This window comes from Platalea leucorodia (genome assembly GCF_965183815.1).
Source record: "Platalea leucorodia genome assembly, chromosome: 9".
Lineage (NCBI taxonomy): Eukaryota > Metazoa > Chordata > Aves > Pelecaniformes > Threskiornithidae > Platalea > Platalea leucorodia.
The window spans coordinates 48,287,392-48,305,268 of NC_138831.1; the positions used below are offsets into that span (position 1 = coordinate 48,287,392).

The 17,877-nt window shown below is 50.1% G+C and overlaps 1 protein-coding gene across 1 annotated transcript in view; it reads right to left on the reverse strand.

Annotated features, from left to right (window-relative positions):
• CHSY1 (chondroitin sulfate synthase 1) overlaps positions 1-16,430 on the reverse strand; it is a gene marked incomplete at its 5' end in the record, with an annotated part of 79,304 nt that extends 62,874 nt beyond the window's left edge. Inside the window, 2 exons of the mRNA XM_082321418.1 lie at positions 6,668-7,163; positions 16,162-16,430. Coding sequence (XP_082177544.1) covers positions 6,668-7,163; positions 16,162-16,430 — 765 coding nt within the window. The remainder of the gene's footprint in view (positions 1-6,667; positions 7,164-16,161) is intronic.
• Between the last annotated feature and the right edge of the window lie 1,447 nt (positions 16,431-17,877).

Below are 17,877 nucleotides of genomic sequence, written 5' to 3' on the forward strand. Positions count from 1 at the left end.
CTGAGAATGACAATTTTTTTTTTTTTTTTTTTTTTTTTTTTTTACTGTCTAGTCACGTGGGACATTTCACAGAGATTCTGTTTATACAGAGGCAGCCATGAAGTGGTTTATTCTCCTACCCTCCTTGTCTTTTGTACACAGAGATAAGCACTAAATAAAATGGAAAAGGAAACTTGCCAACTCAAAGTTTGGTCAGACATAATTGACCCATGGGGGATAACTGACTACACCGGTATTACTGGGTTTTATACTGATTAGGTTTGGAATTTAACCGTGTCCTTCCAAGGTCTCCGGTCAGGTGGGATTCACCTACAAGAGGCAGTGCAGTGCGCAGCTCTGATCACAGCACATTATTTCCTCCAAGTACCGAGTCTCACAGCTCCAGCATGCCGTAAAGTAAGAATCTACCCTGCAAACGAGAGATGGCTTTCCCATCGGTTCAGAAAAGAAAAACACATTAGAAAGCTTCTGGTCTCAGACTTACCTCCCTCTGCCTATCCCCATTGCTGTTCAACAGAACAAACTCAAATCCTCAAGTATCTTTGGTGTGCCTTAATTAAGGAACTGGGATGATGAGCTATTTTATTAGAGTTCTTTGTCCTGTCATGCAATGAAAGATTAGCCTTTCCTGACTCGTCCTCAAGATAACAACTAATCCTGATGGCTCCCTAAACTCAACAGGATGCACAGCTCCTAATTTCTAACCAAACCACTGCACTTTGAGATGACAATAATAGGGAAAAAAAGCGATACTTCTATTCGCTGGATTCATGGCCGAAGCTTCCTTAGAGCCTGCACAACACCACCAAAGTCACCATTTCAGCAACCCTCAGCTTAGGCATTAGATCAAGTGATCCAGCTAACTAGGGACAGATTAACCGTGTGCTCGCGAAAACTAGGTCAGTCTCAAACAGTCTCTACAGCTTGGAAATCCATGTATGTGTAAGCACAAGTCACAGAGCCTTCCTTTTTTAAAAGGATGGCCAGCAGAAAGTCAGTGAGATCCAGACTCCAGTGACTTGGGTACAACGCTCAGAGCTGCACACAAAGTGGTTCTTGATTTCTACAACAAAAACCCTTTACCAACCAGAGTTCAAAAGTCACTAAGAAATGACCTAGTGATGTCAAGTCAGTTTTCCCTCTTTGAAGTATTTGGTTCTCAAATATTTAATCATTTTCTGAAGTGAAAGAGCTAGGTCAGGACTTCGGCGCAGATCTGAGATCTCTGTCTCCTATTCCAAACCCTCCTAACCCGCACCTTGGTTTCACAAACCCAAACTGCAGCCTCTCCTCTCTCCTTTGACCTCTCTGCCCTCCTCCTCAGCAAACATTGCTACTAAAATTAGACTACAGTGGTCATACCACACTGCCTCCCCCACTGTCGTCACAGACTCCCTGTCACATCAGTCATGTATTTTAGTCTCACACTGAGCTCCATGCATCGCCTTCCCTGCCCAGATAATGCTCTTCTCCAGTCTCACCTGTGTGTCCTCCGACAAAATACCATTCCTTGTTACCTCCATGAAGCTCAATCTCCATCCATTCCCAGAACGGATGGGCACCCACTTTCAACTTACTCTGAAGCCAAATGGACATCTATGAAGTGTTTCAAAGATAAAATTTACTGCTTAAGAAAAGCTGATTTATAAACATCCACCCTAAAACATGGGGCATGCTTGTATCCTCCCTCTCGCACACACACACACAATTTGTATTGTAGGTCTCTTGAATGAAGAGATGCAATGGGCTACACACACACATGGAGAGATGCAGGTATCTCTTGCTGTCAGGGTTTGCCTAGTTTCTATGTTCTGACATAAAAAAGCACCTACAGGCTTTGAAGCTGGGACAATACATATATATTAGAGCGTCTGATTTCAGCAGTGCTGCTGGATGCTCCCACCACAAAGACAAGTCGAGTCTTACATTTGCTGCCTGGAGTCCAAGGCAAGGGTTCACAGAGCAAGAGGGACCAAACATCACAGTCCAACCCCACTGCCCCGCACAGACTGCGGCGAACCGAGGTGCTCCAGAGCACCCTGCCCCAAGCACCTCCTCGCGGGCCCCATCCTGCCCTGCTCTGCGGTGCACAGCTCTTGCTGCTGGAGTCACTGCGTGCTGCGTGTCGTACGTGAGCCAGCTCGCAACAGCCTGAATCTCCTTTTTCGTTGATGAAGGAAGGTTCTTTCTCAGAAGATAAAGCAAGGGAACTGAAGGTTAGCGGTTAACAGTCACGTCTGTCCCCAGTATTTCAGTTCTGATCAACCGCTGCAGGGCTTTTCTCTTTTTTTGACTTCTGGCTATGTTACAGAAAACCATAAACTTCAGTTTTGCCCATGGGAGAGTCCATTCCAGAAACGGTATGTTCTGGCACTGCCAATGTACTTGGCAGATATAATGTGCGCTTTAAGGGCTTTCCTAACTTCAGTGAATTTCAGAGTAGCAATTATCTTCAATTACTCCAGATGAAAGACCACACAAAACGTTAATTCAAATCCCCCTTCTCCCAGAAGCCCCCTGCTATCCCTAGTCACCACTGCCCTACTTTTTCCCCTCGCCAACGCCCAAAAGGTTGGACCTACTCTTCCTTGATGCCCACGTTTCCCGATGTGATCGCTCCCTTTGTCACAGCTTCTTTTCTAGGTATATTATAAAAAAACCCTGTCTCACTTCAGAACATTTAAGACATCGTTGCTGGCTTAGAGGAAAGCACAGCCCCCTCCACACAGACAGACTTGCTGCTAATTACCTAATTTCTCCCGCTACCTCAACCAGAACAGAAGGAAAACCAGACAAAACGTGGGCATTTGCACCAGCAGTTAGAGGTGCTCCGTTGGATCCAGCTGTTTCTATTGCGCTGTAGGACACGAAGCAGTTAGCATCACCTGAAAGCAATGCGTGTCAGAGGGGTTTTATGACTGAAGAAATTAATGGGATATGTATCTGCTCTGCCTTGATTTCTAGTAGCTACAAAGAGCTTGCATTAAAGTTACCAGCACTCTTAAGATGAGGCTATTAAACACTAATTAGACCAACAGCAGCAGCTACGAAACAAGGCTGAAACAACACTACGCTACAGAGCGATGGCTTCGTAATTCAGATGCGTTTAAAGGAAACATTAGACTCAGAATGAAAACTGAGATCAGCAATACGTTGGGATCGTTTAAATCACAAATGAGATAGCCTGTCATCAAAGCTGAAACCTGTTCTCGGGCTGAACAGCCAAGACGGCGCATGGCACCACACGGCAGTGCACGAGAAAACAAAACTAGCATGAACTAGAAGAACTATTGGCAGAAGGAAACGAGAGAAGGAAGGAGACTTAAATATGTAAACTTTTTCCGAGAAAAACACCCAGCAGTGTGTCAGAAGTCCAAAATACCAATATCCACTAGAAATGCAGAATCGCTTCCTAGCGAGTTCAGTACGAGCCCTTTGTGCTCTTCAAGAGGAAGGACTGCGCTCTGTATCGCTTCATGAACTGTCAAGCTCCCCTCTGCAAGCTTCAGAGGTTTCACAGCTCCATTCTTTTCATCACTTTTTACTTCCAGTTTGCTGCATAAAATCCATAGCTTTGGCTGCTCCACCCTATAGAGGGCTGAGTTTTACAGCTATTTGTCAAACAGCAGTAACAGCCTCAGTTTTGTTTTTACAGTGATGGCAATCCTTGCCGTGAAGAACTTAAAATGTTAAGAGGCACGTCTCATCTGTGACTCACTCGACCTGTCTCAAGTAGGGCAACAGCTACAAGCCTGGTCCCAGGAGCCTAAAATCCATGATGGGCTGCAAACTGCTCCTGAAGCAGCAGCCTGGGTGTGCCGGACGAAGCTCCCCGGAGCCCAGGGAGCTTGGGTTCTCCTCCAGCTTGCACATACCGTTGCTGCCTCTTTTCTGGGGCAAGATGAAACAGGAAGCCCAAAGAATCGTGGTGTCAATTCCTTTACTGTATTTGCTGAAAAGGTCCTGACGGCAGGAAGAGCATGAACAACTCTTTACAAGTCTTGAAACGGGCAATAACCGGTGTCACTAATGAAGTGGTCTAAGAGGCACCGCAGAGAGCCGCGAAGCGACAGAAACACAGGAAGGGGGGGAAAAAAGGGTTTTGAGACAGACTGCTGCGAGCAGAAAAAAAACACAGAGCCAGGCCTGGAGACGCATTTGGGCACAACCCCAGAGCCCGAGCCAGGGAAGATGAGCAGCACAGTAAAGACATTGTGGGATCCTAAATTCAGAGAAAGGGGGCAGTGACAGTCGTGGAGATGAGTAAAACGACTCTGGGCACAGAGCCCACCGCAAGAACAGCACAGGGAAAAAAAACCACCCGAATTGAGGTCCGGCAGGGCTCTCCATGTCCGAGGCTCTACGAATGAAAACCAAAGAGCCGGGGGTGACTGCAGAGACCGGCGCTCCCCGTTCGCGCTGCCGCTTGAGACTCCCCAGAATAGGAAGTGCAGGAAGAGAAGGAGAAGTTGGAGCTTTGGGTTTTCTGAGGCCAACACCGTTTTGTTTGCTGAGCCTCGTCCTGGCGCTGCCTCCCTTTCGATGGGAATTGTGAAGAATGTGGTGGCTGTGCCCCAGCAGAGCAGGCACAGGTAAACTTTTTGCTCCGTCAGAAGCTCACTGAAATACAGCGCTTTGCATTTCACTTACAGTGGCCTGCTACTTGATGTTCATGAACGTAAAAGACATGGAAAATGTCGCTTTTACACCAGGCTTTCCTAACACTGCTGTTACAACAGCTGTATTATTTCACCTAGCTTTTGCTTTATCTTAAATAAAATACCAGGCACATTTAATCTAGTTGTTTGGGTAATGAGAGGACCAGATCAAAAACAGGAAAAGATGACGGGTTTTTAAATTGAAAAGCCTCAACTAAATGAGAGTGGACCTATTCCTTGCAGAAGCAGCGTGCTTTTATCACCAAAACTCTGCCCTCTCTCCAAAACAGCTGAGCCTTAACATCTCACACTCACAGGTTACTTCTGAACATCTTACAATTTACACACTTCACACAACCCAATTTTGGGAGAATCCAGCACTATGGATAACTTAACAGAAGCTGATCAACAAAACTGATTTTGAGAAAAGCCCAATCTAATTCTGTCAGATAGCATTCCTAGTGCAGTTGTGTGCTATTTCAAGCCAAAATTTGATCATATTGAATTCAGGAGGTCTTTGCCAGTTTCAATAGGACCAAAACGCTGACCTTCAGTAAGTTATCAAATGCCACACGGTACAGACATTCACACCAGAAATTATTTCAACTCAGAATGTCTAGAGTAAAAATTTTACGCTGCTAAAAACTGTGGAAAACGTTACTGACTCCTTATGAGAGGCTAACCACGATGCTGGCAATACATAAACTAGTTCCAGGTCTGCAAGCAGGGAATGTGGAGAGCTACTGTTAGTCCAGAAAGTCTTTATGCACAAAAGATATGAATGAATTACTGCAGCTGGAAACCTCCTTCGCCGTCACTGAACTGTGAATGGAAGCGAAGCAACAGCTTTTGGGGGCAGAAATTCAGTGTCAGAAGTTTAACACAAGTCTTTGCCAGTGAAAGAGTGGGTCAGCTGCAGCATCTGTCGTCATCCGTGACCACAGCTCCTCTGTCACACAGGCAGATGAATCCCCCTCTTTACCACATCTCATAAAAGGACAAAGCAATAGTTGCGTACAAGTCATAAATGTTTGTGTAAAAAGACAAACTGTTCACACTCTCTTCTGCTCTCAACTTCAGCCTTATTTCTAAGACAGACCCACCAGCATTTTCCCTGGTACTAGAGGAGAAACTGCAGCTCAAGCCCAGCAGATGTTTTCAATCAGACAGTCTGCAAACACCCAGGACTCCCTTCAAAGAGCCCAGCGCACCCGGGCAGGACAAGCCCCCCTCGCCCCTGGGAGCAGCCGCCAGAGTCGACTCTCTCGGTTTTTCCCCGCCCCAAGATGCCCAATTTGCAGCCCCATCAGTGTGGGCAGACCCTGAGTTTCGGTGCAAGAGTGGTGGCTTGTCTCTGCTGACACTGAGGATCTGCTCAGTGGGTGCCTGCAGGACGGGGGTGCCAGCGAGTCCCCTGAGCAGCAGCGGACTTGGGCTGCGGGCAGGCTGGCAGGCAGCTCAGCGGGCAGGGTGACAGTGCCGGCCACCATGAGACAGCTCTGCCACGGCTATCGTTTGGGAAAAAGCTGTCATTGTCAGGGCAAACATCTGTCAGCCTTGCACATTTCAACTGCGGCAGGAAACACAATCATTTTATCATCTATTTTCCACACTGACACTATGACATACCCAGCTAAAGAAGATAAAAGAGGCTTGGACAGTCCAGACTGCAGGGACCCATGGCCATTTTAATTTAAGCTTATTCTCATTCTTTCTAAATAAAAATAACTTATGAGTGATGAATGTTCCTCCCCTCACCCCAACATGCCTAATGCCAGGCTCCATTTCCCTCCTTACTGTTGCACTTCTGTATTTGCGTAGGTCTCTCCCAGGGTGACACTTGTAGGAAACAAAGAGCACAGAAACTGTACAGTTGCATGGTCAAGCTGCAAAGAGAGGTGAGCTCTGGAGGAACTGCTGCACAGCCGTATGACAGCAATCCCCTGCTGCCAGCCTCTCCTCTACCTCCCCCAAAACACACCCCTCATTCTCCGCGCCCTCGTCCTTACCTCGTAGGACCATACACACTGCACTCCCGCAAACCTCCGTACGCATCTTCCCACTTCCACGTCCTCGTGGGTGGTGTACATCTCTCGCAGGCACTCGCCAATGTGGGGCACCATTCGCCGCAGGACTTCCCGGCTCATGATCACTCCTGGTCCCCCCATGCAGAAGTTCTCGCCCGGTTCCAGAGCCAGCTTCCCCATCTCCTCTGTGGTGCCGAGGCCAGTCTGCCCAAGAAAGAGGGGCTCGCTGCTGTTCAAACTCCTGAGGAAGTTCTCCAGTTTGTCCCCTTTGATGTAAACGTCATCATCAGCTCTCATAAACCATTCGTATTTGTCCAAGTAGTGGTCATGCATGTATTTGAGCATCATGAAAGATTTCTTCTGGGGGGGATAAGAGTCATCTACACCTGGAAGCGGCACGATGGGGATGGGAATAGAGGTGTCCGAACCCTCGCTGGAGAAGAATTCAACCTTGCCAGGAATGGTTTTGGACCACGTTCTAGATTGAAAAAAACAATAAGGACTAATTAAGTATGCAAACCAAGGCAGGCAGAGAGTGCTACCAGAGACCACTCGAAGGAACTGCACCTCATCTGCTTTACAAATTTTCTTTTTAAACGCCTTGAAGGGTTATTTTTTTTCCATGCAAATGAGGACATTCACATGGCACACAGAACAATTGGTATAACACACACAAAATTCTGACATGACAAGCATCTGAATATCATTTTGTAGCTGTATCTGATAGAAAAATAATTCAATAGTAGTAATTCACTAGTGGCAGGCAGGCTTTCTTAAGCACACTTAGTATTGGTCTAGCAGCTATCGGTCACAAGACACAGAGCAAAGCCAAAGGGACCCAAGATGGGCAAAAAATTCAGATACAACTGGATTTAATGCCTCCAAAGCTTCCCTGTGAGTTATTCAGCATCACAGCCACCTCCCAATCCTCCTAAGTCCCGCAAAAGCTCAAATGTGTGCTCAGAAGTACTGATTTCCAAAGAGTAACCAGAAGCAAATGTCCCATGAACTTGTGAGGAATCAGTACCCTGTGGGAAACCAACCAAACAGCAACTTCTCCAGATGCTATGTGGAGAAGCAGGTAGGGCTTTGGCAGAAGTAAAATGCTCCTGCCTGTTTGCAACAGCCAGAGAAGCATAGAGCACGGTAGCAATACTAAGCTCAAATGGGTCTGCTCATACCAGCAAAGGACTAGTAGAAAAGTAGTCCTAAGAGGTGCATGCAAAACATGTGATCCCAAGAGATCACCTGGTGCTACCAACAGCCGCACCTCCAGCAGCTTTCTGTACACTGCAGACCAGAATTTAGCAGACAGGAACATGACAAAAGAGGAGCCTCTTCTGTGCGAAGCAGCACAGCGACGACATCTGCTCCACACCTTCCGTGCTCCTCTCTGCCAAATCCAACCCATCTGCGTGGGGAAACTGGGACGCTTGTATTGCGGGAAGAGATGTAGGATGATTCCTCAAGGCAGACTGCAGAACACTTAACCTCCTCCAGGGAGGATTTGCAATCATGTAACTGTTACAGCCTTGCCCTAAAAATAATGAATTTTAAGCTTTGAGTACCATTTTCTCAAATTCTACCTGGGGAAAAGCCAAGTTCATGTATCCTTCACAGACACTCACAGAAAACTAATTTTGTTGGTAAACCAACAGGTTTTGCCCCTTTTTGTTCAGGGGGAGAATATTTTCTAATTATGTTTGGCGACCACGCTCACATTATAACCTATATTCAAAGCTGAGTGTGAAAACACTCTCAAGGTAAAGGACACAGCATTCCTTCAATGCATCACTGTCACTTTTACCAGATGCCTCCCAACGCAGGCTTCTTGCCAAAAGCAGAGCAGATTTTGGGCAGCACAGGCCATCTGAAATTTGAAATCTCCAGAATTAGCTACCATACAAAGTGTGAGATGTAAAAATATTTCAGAAGAATTATTCCTGAAGTTCCACTAGGAAATCCAAAGGTATTTAAGTAGTACTAACTAAACACCAACTTCGACACCTTAATGGTTACACACTAATTCAGCTTTGTGTAAGGAACATCGCTCAATTACTTTAAAAGCTTTGTCTTCTGGATTTCTTACTGCCATGGGTAGTGTTTCATAGGAAAAGTCTAGATCCCAGCTTCCCAGAGGAGCACAGGGTAAAGCCAGTGGAAACATTCCTGTTGATTTCACAACAGAGGTGATGAGGCCTTTAATCATCAGTGATGCAATTAACGCCCGGTACTACTGGTTATAAAGTCACATCCTGTTAAAGCATTGAAAACTGCCCATTTTAAAATGAGACATGCTCATATCTTGAACTTTCACTAACTATTAAGGAAATTACGCCGTTTATTTTCTGACACACACACTCCACATACAAATCATCTGGTCTTGAATGAAAAGACTACACGGTAAATCGCTCTTCCCTTATCGACTCCCAGTCTAAGTTTAAAAGACTTCTTCATTAAAGGTACTTGATGCATTCAGATTTTAACCTTATAGAAAGAAAAGGCAGACAAAGCTACTGAGAAATACAGCTCATCTCATCCACTGTGACCAGCTCCCAGTGCAGCTTTGGGCGGACCCAGGACACTTTCCAGACAATCACCAGGTGAAGTTATTAGCTAAAAGTCTTACAGAAATTTCTGCTTATTGACTTTTTTTATTCAAAAGCAAACAACGACTTTTCAGACTTGCTCTCAACATCCTGAAAGATCTGCCTTCGTACTGATTATGAAGTATGGACAACGCAGGATGCCTTCCATCACGCCAAGCTTTAGCTCCTTTCTGGACACTTCAGGAGCAGTCTTCAACTCTCAACACCACTACTCCTTCTGTTGGTTCCCAGTTTACATTTACTCCCTGCTCTCCAACCAGGTTCCCTCACCTCAGGACACCCTTAAGTATTGTCAAGATAGAGCTCCCATTCAATGAAGGTGGAATAAAACTCATGGACATCCACAAACCCTGGCAGGTTTGATTTCCAGCCCTCATATAGCCTTAAACCCCTTCGCTCAAAGCTAGTCTGGCCCCATCTTTTCTTGGATGTGGGCCATATTTAAGTTTCATACCAAAAGAGGAATAAACCAGAGAAATATCCCTGCACACATGGGACATGCAACGTTACTTCAGCCTTGGGATCTCACGCCAGCCGTGCCCCAGTACAGCTTGACTAAGCCTTTATTCATTTCCCGTGACAACGCAACTTCTAGGATGAGACAAACTCGCCGTGTTATTTGTGACTGTGGCTTTCAGCATTTGTTCGAACTCTGACAGACGAAATACACTCCCACATCGAAAAATTGCCCGAGCGTCTGTGTCAACGCAAGCGCTGCTCGGCAGAGGCTGGAACAATGGGAGTCACCATGTGCTGCTCCTTATGGCTAAGCCACAGCTCGCTGCTCCACGCAGCCCCTTTTTGGGGAGAGAATACAGAACAGTTTGCTCAGGAAACATGTCGTTGCACCCAGCCAAAGAAGCCAAACCACAGATCATAAGATGAACTGTAAGTACATTTTTCTGACCCCAGCTATCAGCAGAACCAAGGACTGGTAAACGCAGGGATGAATTCTGATCAAACCCACGTTTAACTTTTTTCTCTGACGTTGCAAAGAATCAGACCTGGCTCAGTCGCAAGTGATTCTGAAGATTAGTGCGTTAACACCTACGTTTCTCGCCTGTCCTCCCATCTCCAGTCCAGTTCACCGTGTCTGCTCTCAGGTTATGGGCAGCAACCTGACCCCTTCAGCTCCTTAGGCACAGAGCTCTTGTCTCAACGCCTTCCCACTCCTGCAGCCCCACCAGCACCCACCCCCACCGGCTGACGTTGCTTTCCTAGTCAAGGCTTCTCTAACATAAGACTTGCAGATTGTATCTGCAAATGAATTGTATGTTTGATGATAATAAAAAAAAAAGGAAAATATTTTTAGCAAAACCTGACACCTTCCCTCCCCCCATGAGGGCTCCCCGTCACCCTCAGCTGTTTAAAGGAAATGCGGTCACAACACTTCTGCCACCAGACTCCTGCACCTACGCCTGCAGAGACCACCTCCCCTGCGGTGATCGCTGCTGGCCTCAGCCAACTTAAGGCCGTCTCGAGAAATATCAGGTTCTGAATACAACCGATACATGTCCTGAACTGGTCATTTAAAAACCCAGCAACTCAACTGCTCTGACAGATCCCAACCTTATCTCTTCCATGTAATCTGAATCTGCTCGGTTAAACAGGAGGATGTGCATGAATCAGGACAGCAAGGCTCTCTATTACCTTCCCCTGGAGCAGCGCTGAAAACGTGCACGACAGTGGGCGACCTGGTTTCTCTCAGCGCACAGGGCACATAACTCCAACAAACTAGAAGCTAGCGTTGACAAGGGAATCAAAGTGTAATTTAAACAAACATGAACACAGAAAAATTAGCTAACGCTTCCGTAGAAGAAACCTCTTAGCAGAGGACATTAGGACTGCTCCAGTATTGGTGGCTACCAAGTCAATTCTACCATCCCTTCACAGGTTTTGTGCACTGGATATCCTATGTGTACCCTAATCTGAGCAAGGCACAAGCAAACTGGGTGCAAAGATTTTGTCACAGCTGGTACAGGTATTCATGCAATACAGAAAGCAACGTGCACAAAGAAAGTGCTAAAAAAACCCCAGTATTTGCTAAAAAGTGACCACTACTGTAGTTACCAAATATTGTCGTAAGTAATTTCTTCATTTAAAAAGAAGTTCAAAAAGCATAGCCCGGAGCAGGAAGAGCACAGGTCTGGAATGTTTTATCTTCAGTTTCCAGTGTTTATTATTTATTTGTATTACCTTGCTTTGTTATCAGCTCTGCAGACTCAGCAGAAGCATAGTCAGCAACGTTATGCAGACAGTGCTCCCTTTGTAGAGACCCAAACTGGAGACGATTACAAAAAAACGTATTTGGTTTTTGCCTGCAGCTTGGGAACCTCCCTCAGAGGAGATCACAGAAACCATTTAAAGTTTTGAGAAATAGTCATCTTGTATAATTATGCTGAAGAAAATCTTAATTTGTGAAGAACTCAGCAAGATAACGGACCTAAAAGACTGATTTCTTGAATATATGGTTCAGCTACATTTCATGTTGAATCAGGGCTAGCTTTGCGTAAGCCTTCTTCAAGGTCCCGTCTTCCCAGCAACGCTTGCTACAGGAGAAGCAATGAACCACAGCTCAGCTAGGAGAACCGAGCACGGGAACCAGCACGCTGCTCCCGCACATGGTACTGCAGATGACCATCACGAGAGGTCAGAAAAACAAGCTGTTTTTTTAAATTTCCAGATACATTTAAAAGAGCTTGTCAGTTAATATCTGCATTACAGAATTCAGATTTTGAGGGAGAGTTCCTTTCAAATTTTTGCAGGACAGCTTGGTATCTAGCTTTAATAGAGAACCCAAGCAGCTTCCACAGCTCCTTAGAGTCCTTTGAATTAAACTCCTCCAATTTAAAGTGCTGTCAGTTTTCTGTCCATGGATAGCCATCCACTTTCCTTGTGGAAACGGGGACGGAGAAACGGATCCATCATCCGTAGGCACACTGATACTCGGTGGGTCAGACTAAGATCAAAGCCCAAGTGTCCCAGAGGTTTAGGCCATAAGGTTATTTTGGGGTATGTAGGTGACTTCGTTTCTCCTTATCCCCCGTGCATCCATGCCAGTTGCTCTCGCTGTATGTGTTTCATACCGTTCCTTAAACATTCTTGCAAATTTTAGGTAGCTGCTTCCTGCTCGGAAAGCCCACACGTGTCATACCTCTGCTAGAGGACACAAGAGCAGGACACACCGAGTTCTCACTATTGCAATACTGCGGTACGATTTTGTTAAGCAAAACACGTATGATGCTGTCACGATGTTCAAAGTCACTTCATATGACCTCCTCCCGAGAGGCAAGAGGGCACGCTCCACAATCCATCCTATCACCTCACTAGCAACCAGAGAGGACCAAAATCACCCAACAGCCTTGACCCAGGCTCTGAATTTACAAGAAGCACAAAAATGTGTTTTGTATTACCCTCCTGCAGCAGCTAGCGCGGGCTTAGACAGATAATACAAACTCCTTTAGACCCCAAATCCTTCTGGCTGCCTTTCACTTAAGCTCTTCCAAGCACGCAGGTATTTAGATTCCAGTGCAGCCTGTTTCCTATAAGCCACCACGAACGGTGTGGCAGCACGTTTGAAATGGAGCCTCCCGAAGGCCACCCTTCTGCCGCAGGAGCGGGGCGGCTCAGCACGAGTCCCGGCATCACTCGCCATCCTCGTGCGTGTGGCCTCGTGGCACTTCAAGGTGCCGCAGGGACTGTCCCAAATTGAGAAGTACTGCGGCTGTGTTCCTGCAGAGATACTGCCAAAGGCCAACCTCTGACATCTCGCCATTAACTGCATTCACACTACTCTCCTGCCACGTTTCCCGGGAAATCTAGTTGCTATGCAAAAAAAAAAAAAAAAAAAAAATGGGTTAACTGCCTGATATTTCTGTTCCTGAGACAGCAGACTTAAATCTTCTGGGAGATTGCTTATTCCCTTCCTGCAGCTCTTTTAGGACAACTCCCCTCAACTACAAAACCATTAGCACATATTGTTGCACTTTCCCTGAACCCCAGCCATACCTTAACTCCTTCCTGCACGGCTCTTTTCCTATTTCTTGTCCTTTGATGTGACACCGCAGTTTCAGCTGCTGCACTTCACCGGCCTCCTGGTAGGGAAGCTCTGCTAACCTGGCTGTCAGATGCAATAACTGCTGAAGCTACAAATCTGCCCTCCAAAAACCTGTAGATCTATAGCTTATTCTCTGCCTCACAGACTACAAAAGCACGACTGTTTCCAAGAGCCGGCGTCTCCTGAAAATCCAGCAGGCCCGTTTTGCCTTGCAGTGGTCATTTTCCTCATGATTGATGTTCAGGAAGTGGATTGCTTCCCCTCTTGTTAGACCCTATCTGGATTCACAGCAGCAAGGATCAGCAAATGCTTTCCGCCCCGGTCCCTTTTTAGCCGTGTCTGTAAACGGCCTTTGAGCCACAGCAATTTGGAGGTATTCAGCCTCTGAATCCCTAATTCCTTTCAGCGCTCTGGCTAGCGCAGTATCAAGGCTCTGCACACGCTGCCACCCCGGGAATGCCTTGCTAGCAGCTTCCCATTTCACTGGCTGTGCCAGCGATTCAGCTCACCAGGATGCTTTGTCAATGTAGTAATCCCAGCGATTGTCTGCTCGAGTGCTTCATGGCAATCAAAAGCCATTTAAGATTTCAGGTTTGTCTTCCTCTTCCCCCCTCCCCACCTTCCCCCAAAGATGTCTTCCTGTCACCGGGACATTAGCTCTTTTCTTTTACCAACGGAGCTGAGAAAAATGCATTTAGCCCTACCGCAACGTTAAGAGGTCTCTCTATTCGTCCCTTCCGACAGCAGACATCATCTCTAGAGGTTAAACCAGAATAGCAACGCAGTAAAAAGCGATACTCAGATCTCCTTCCAAGAGCTGAAGGAGCCTGATTCCATTAGCTGGATCTGTTAAGTTGCATCTTTAGCCATTTTTTGTGTGAGCAGATGTTGCAGATGTGGTTCTGTACACCCAGCTCTCCCACAGCACGGGACTGTTCAGCAAGCACGGGCACAGCCAGGGACGAGAGTCCTTCCCACGCCAGCAAAGTGAAATGCTCCACAACTAACACCCATCTCTGGACAATACTGTGATATATTTCCCTTTCTTGAATTCTTGCTGCAAAATCTGATGGATGCTAGATAAACTATTTTGCCATAGAACCTGTTACATGATGTCCCAACACGACTCCAGCCTTTCTGTATGCAAATGTAAATTACACGGCTCATGAGATTTGCAATCCAAAATGCTCCATCCCACACAGTGAAGAAGAATACATAACCCTGAAGAAACAGATTCTTTCACTCATTTCAAAGCATCAATCACGCACTCGCTGTAACTTAATTACACTTCTACTGCTGAAAGAAGGAATTAAGTTTCCATTAAAACTGTCGGTGGACAATATGCTTCAGATTGCCCAAATTAAGCTACTTTACTGCGTTTGATGCTGATACAAAGAGAGCTACCCTTTCCCAAAAGCAGGGCTGGGCAGGGGGAAGAGGAGACGGTCTGTCATACGTGGTTTTCCCATCCTGTTCTTACTGGCCAACAGGGCCAAGTACTTTTCAACCTGGGCAGGCAGGAGACGGAGGAGGGTTTGTTCTAGTACGAGACTAAAGGGGACGTTTTATTAGAGACAGATCCGCCCCAGAGCTCCTGGCTGCTCCTCTGACAGCACTGGCTGTGCAGCGCTCAATCGGAGCCGGGGTATACCCGAGCTGACATTTTAGCTCTTAACTCTTTCAGATTTCCCAAGCAGGCTTCCTGCGCAGCCTCCCAGCACTGCCTGCTGGCGCGAACGCCGGAGCAATAAGCGTATTTCAGCAGAGCGGAGAGTTTCTCCAAAGCCACAGACACGTCTCTCACAGCAGAGATGATTATTCTGATGCCGCCGAGGCTTTGGACAGAAGTCCCGTTAGCACGCGGCGCTCGCGGCGATACCCAGGTACGGCTGGAGAACACGCCGCCGGCTACGGCGAGCGGCACGCGGTGCCAAGCACAAAGATTGTCCCTGCTCCAAAAATAGGTGCGCTCAGGTAATAAACACACGGCTCGGAGACCCCGGGTCCTGCGCTAGCTCCACCAGCCCGAAGCCAGGAGCGTTTCGCCCAAGCCGACTTTCCCCATTCAAGCTCTTTCGCTACCTGGTCCAGCCTCAGCGACAGCTGCGGCGAGCGGAGCCCGATTTTACTCTTTGTTCCCAGATGCGTTTTCTGGGTCTCGCTCCTAAGCACATGCTCTCGGCTTGGCGCAGTGGTCTTTTTTTCCTACCCAGGGGGTTACAGCCATCTCCAAACTTTATGATTAGGCTGTCGGCTCTCTTCAGAAGCAGCAGCCGAGGACTGCACCAGCGTGACGCCGCCATGCCCACGGCAGAAGCGCCGAGGGGGGCACTTTGACGACCGCGTCTCTCCCGGTGTCCCCTCGCTACCGAGGGGCTGCCTGACCCTCAGACGAGGCCGCGGGGTCCCGCTGCCAGGTACCGGCTCAACCAGGCCGTGCGGGAGCCTCAAGGCGGCTCCGCCGACCTGTCCGGGCAGCAGATGGAGGCTCGGGGCACCTCTCTCCCTTCACCCCACACCCCGGGCTGCTGCGGGGAGAACCGGGTCCGAGCGTGCCCGGAGGGGGCCGCTTCGGCTCCCTCACACCTGCCCCGGGGAAGGGCGAGCGGTCCCCGGGCCGGCGGGGGGGATCCCGGCCGTCGGGGCCCCGCCGCGGGAGACCTCCCGCCCGGGGGGCTCTCACCTCAGCCGCTCCTCGGGCGAAACGGCCGTGCCCAGAGCCGAGCCCAGCCGGCCCCCACCCAGCCCCTCCGAACCCAACCCAGCCGAAGGCAACCGAGCGGAGCCGCCCCCCCCCCCCGCCCGCTCACCGGTGGGCGGCCACGGCGCGGCTCCGCAGGTACTTCTGCGCCGTCATGACCCCCACGAAGAGGAAGCTCTGGGCCGGCGGGCCGGGGCGGCGCGGCGGGGCGGCGGCGGCGGCGGGCGGCGGGCGGCAGCCCTGCGGGCGGGCTCGGCGGGGCCGCGCCGCCGCCGCCAGCTCGGAGGCTCGGGGCAGGACGAGGCGCGAAGCGAGCACGAAGCCCAGCACCAGCCCCAGCAGGACGCTGAGCCAGGCGCGGCGGCCGCGGCCCGCCATGCCCGCCCGCCCGGCGCCGCGCCGCGCAGGCCCCGCGCGGCTCCTCACAGCGCCGCCGCCGCCCCGCGCTGCGCCGCCGCCGCCAGCCGCGCCGTGTCGCCCAGCGCCGCCATGGGGGAAGGAGCGGGGACGGGAAGCGGAGGGGAGGGAAGGGGACGCCCGCCTCCCCGGCCCTGCCCCTCGGCACAGGCGCCGTGTGCGGCCCGCCTCCCCTGGCCCCGCCCGGCCGCGGCGGGGGTGGCGGGGCCGCCGCGGAGCGGCCCCCGCCGCGGGAATGGGGAGGGAGGTGGCGCTGCCCCCCCCCCCCCCCCCCGGCCCCCGGCGCTTCCCGCCGCGCTGGCGCGGCCGGGGAGGGCCCGGAGCCTGGGCTGGGGACGGGGAGCGGGACCCGGGATGCGAGCCCGGGACGGGGAGCGGCTCCCAGAGCACCGCCCCGGAGCGGGACACGGGGCAGGGACCGGCGCCTTGACCGGGCAGCCCAGAGCAGGGCCACCCCGGTCAGGGAGCCCGACCCAGCATCCCGCACCGAGAGCCCTGAACCGCGGCCCAGACCGAGAGGCTGGGACGGGAGCCCAAGGGAGCACGGGTGCTCGGGGACTGGGACCCCAGACGTGACCCCAGGGCAGGGACCCCAGGGCAGGGACCCCAGCGCAGCACCCCGCTCCGAGACCCCAGGACAGGACCCTGGCTCAGGAGCCGGGACGGGGACTCCAGCCCAGCCCTTCGGACCAGGCACTGGGAGACTGGCACCCCGGCCCAGGACAGGCACCAGGTGCCCGTGCCCGGTGGCAGAGGCCCATCGCTCGTCCCCGCAGAGACCCAGCAGGGCTCACGCCGAGCCTGCAGAGCCAGAAATGCACGGTTCCCATCTCCGCAGGGTCGGGTCCCTGCTGCCCAGGCCCCGGCGCTGCCCTGCCTGGGCCCGCGGGTGCGTGCGGAGCCAGAGGCACGGTGCGGAGCAGCAGCCCTCCAGCCCCGGTGCATCCATGCAGCACATGCTCTGGTGCCGGGGGAGCGACGGCACGGGCAGCTCTCCCTCTTTTCCCACCTTGCCAATTAAACCGACCAGAAATAGGTCAGTCTGTTTCCATCCGGAGGCTATAACGACTGCTCGACAGAGTGAAGATGTTAGCTGTACCGGGTGAAGATTTCTTTTTTCTTTGTCCGCACCAACTCTCCATGTGCATTTCATCAGCGTGCTTCAGCTTCAAATACTGCAGCCCCAAACCCTTGACATTTTACAGGAAAAAAAAACCCTCCAGTCTTTACAGAAGAAACGTATCTAGTACAACACACTGCCCTCCTGCTTATCATTGCGGTTTCTTCCATTTCGTACCAACTTTTGCATCTCCAATTGCCAGTTTTTCCCATTTTAAGATTTATTTATCAACAACGAGCTGAGAAGAAGAAAGTCTCGGCATAACGGCAGCCTGCTCTTGAGCAAGAA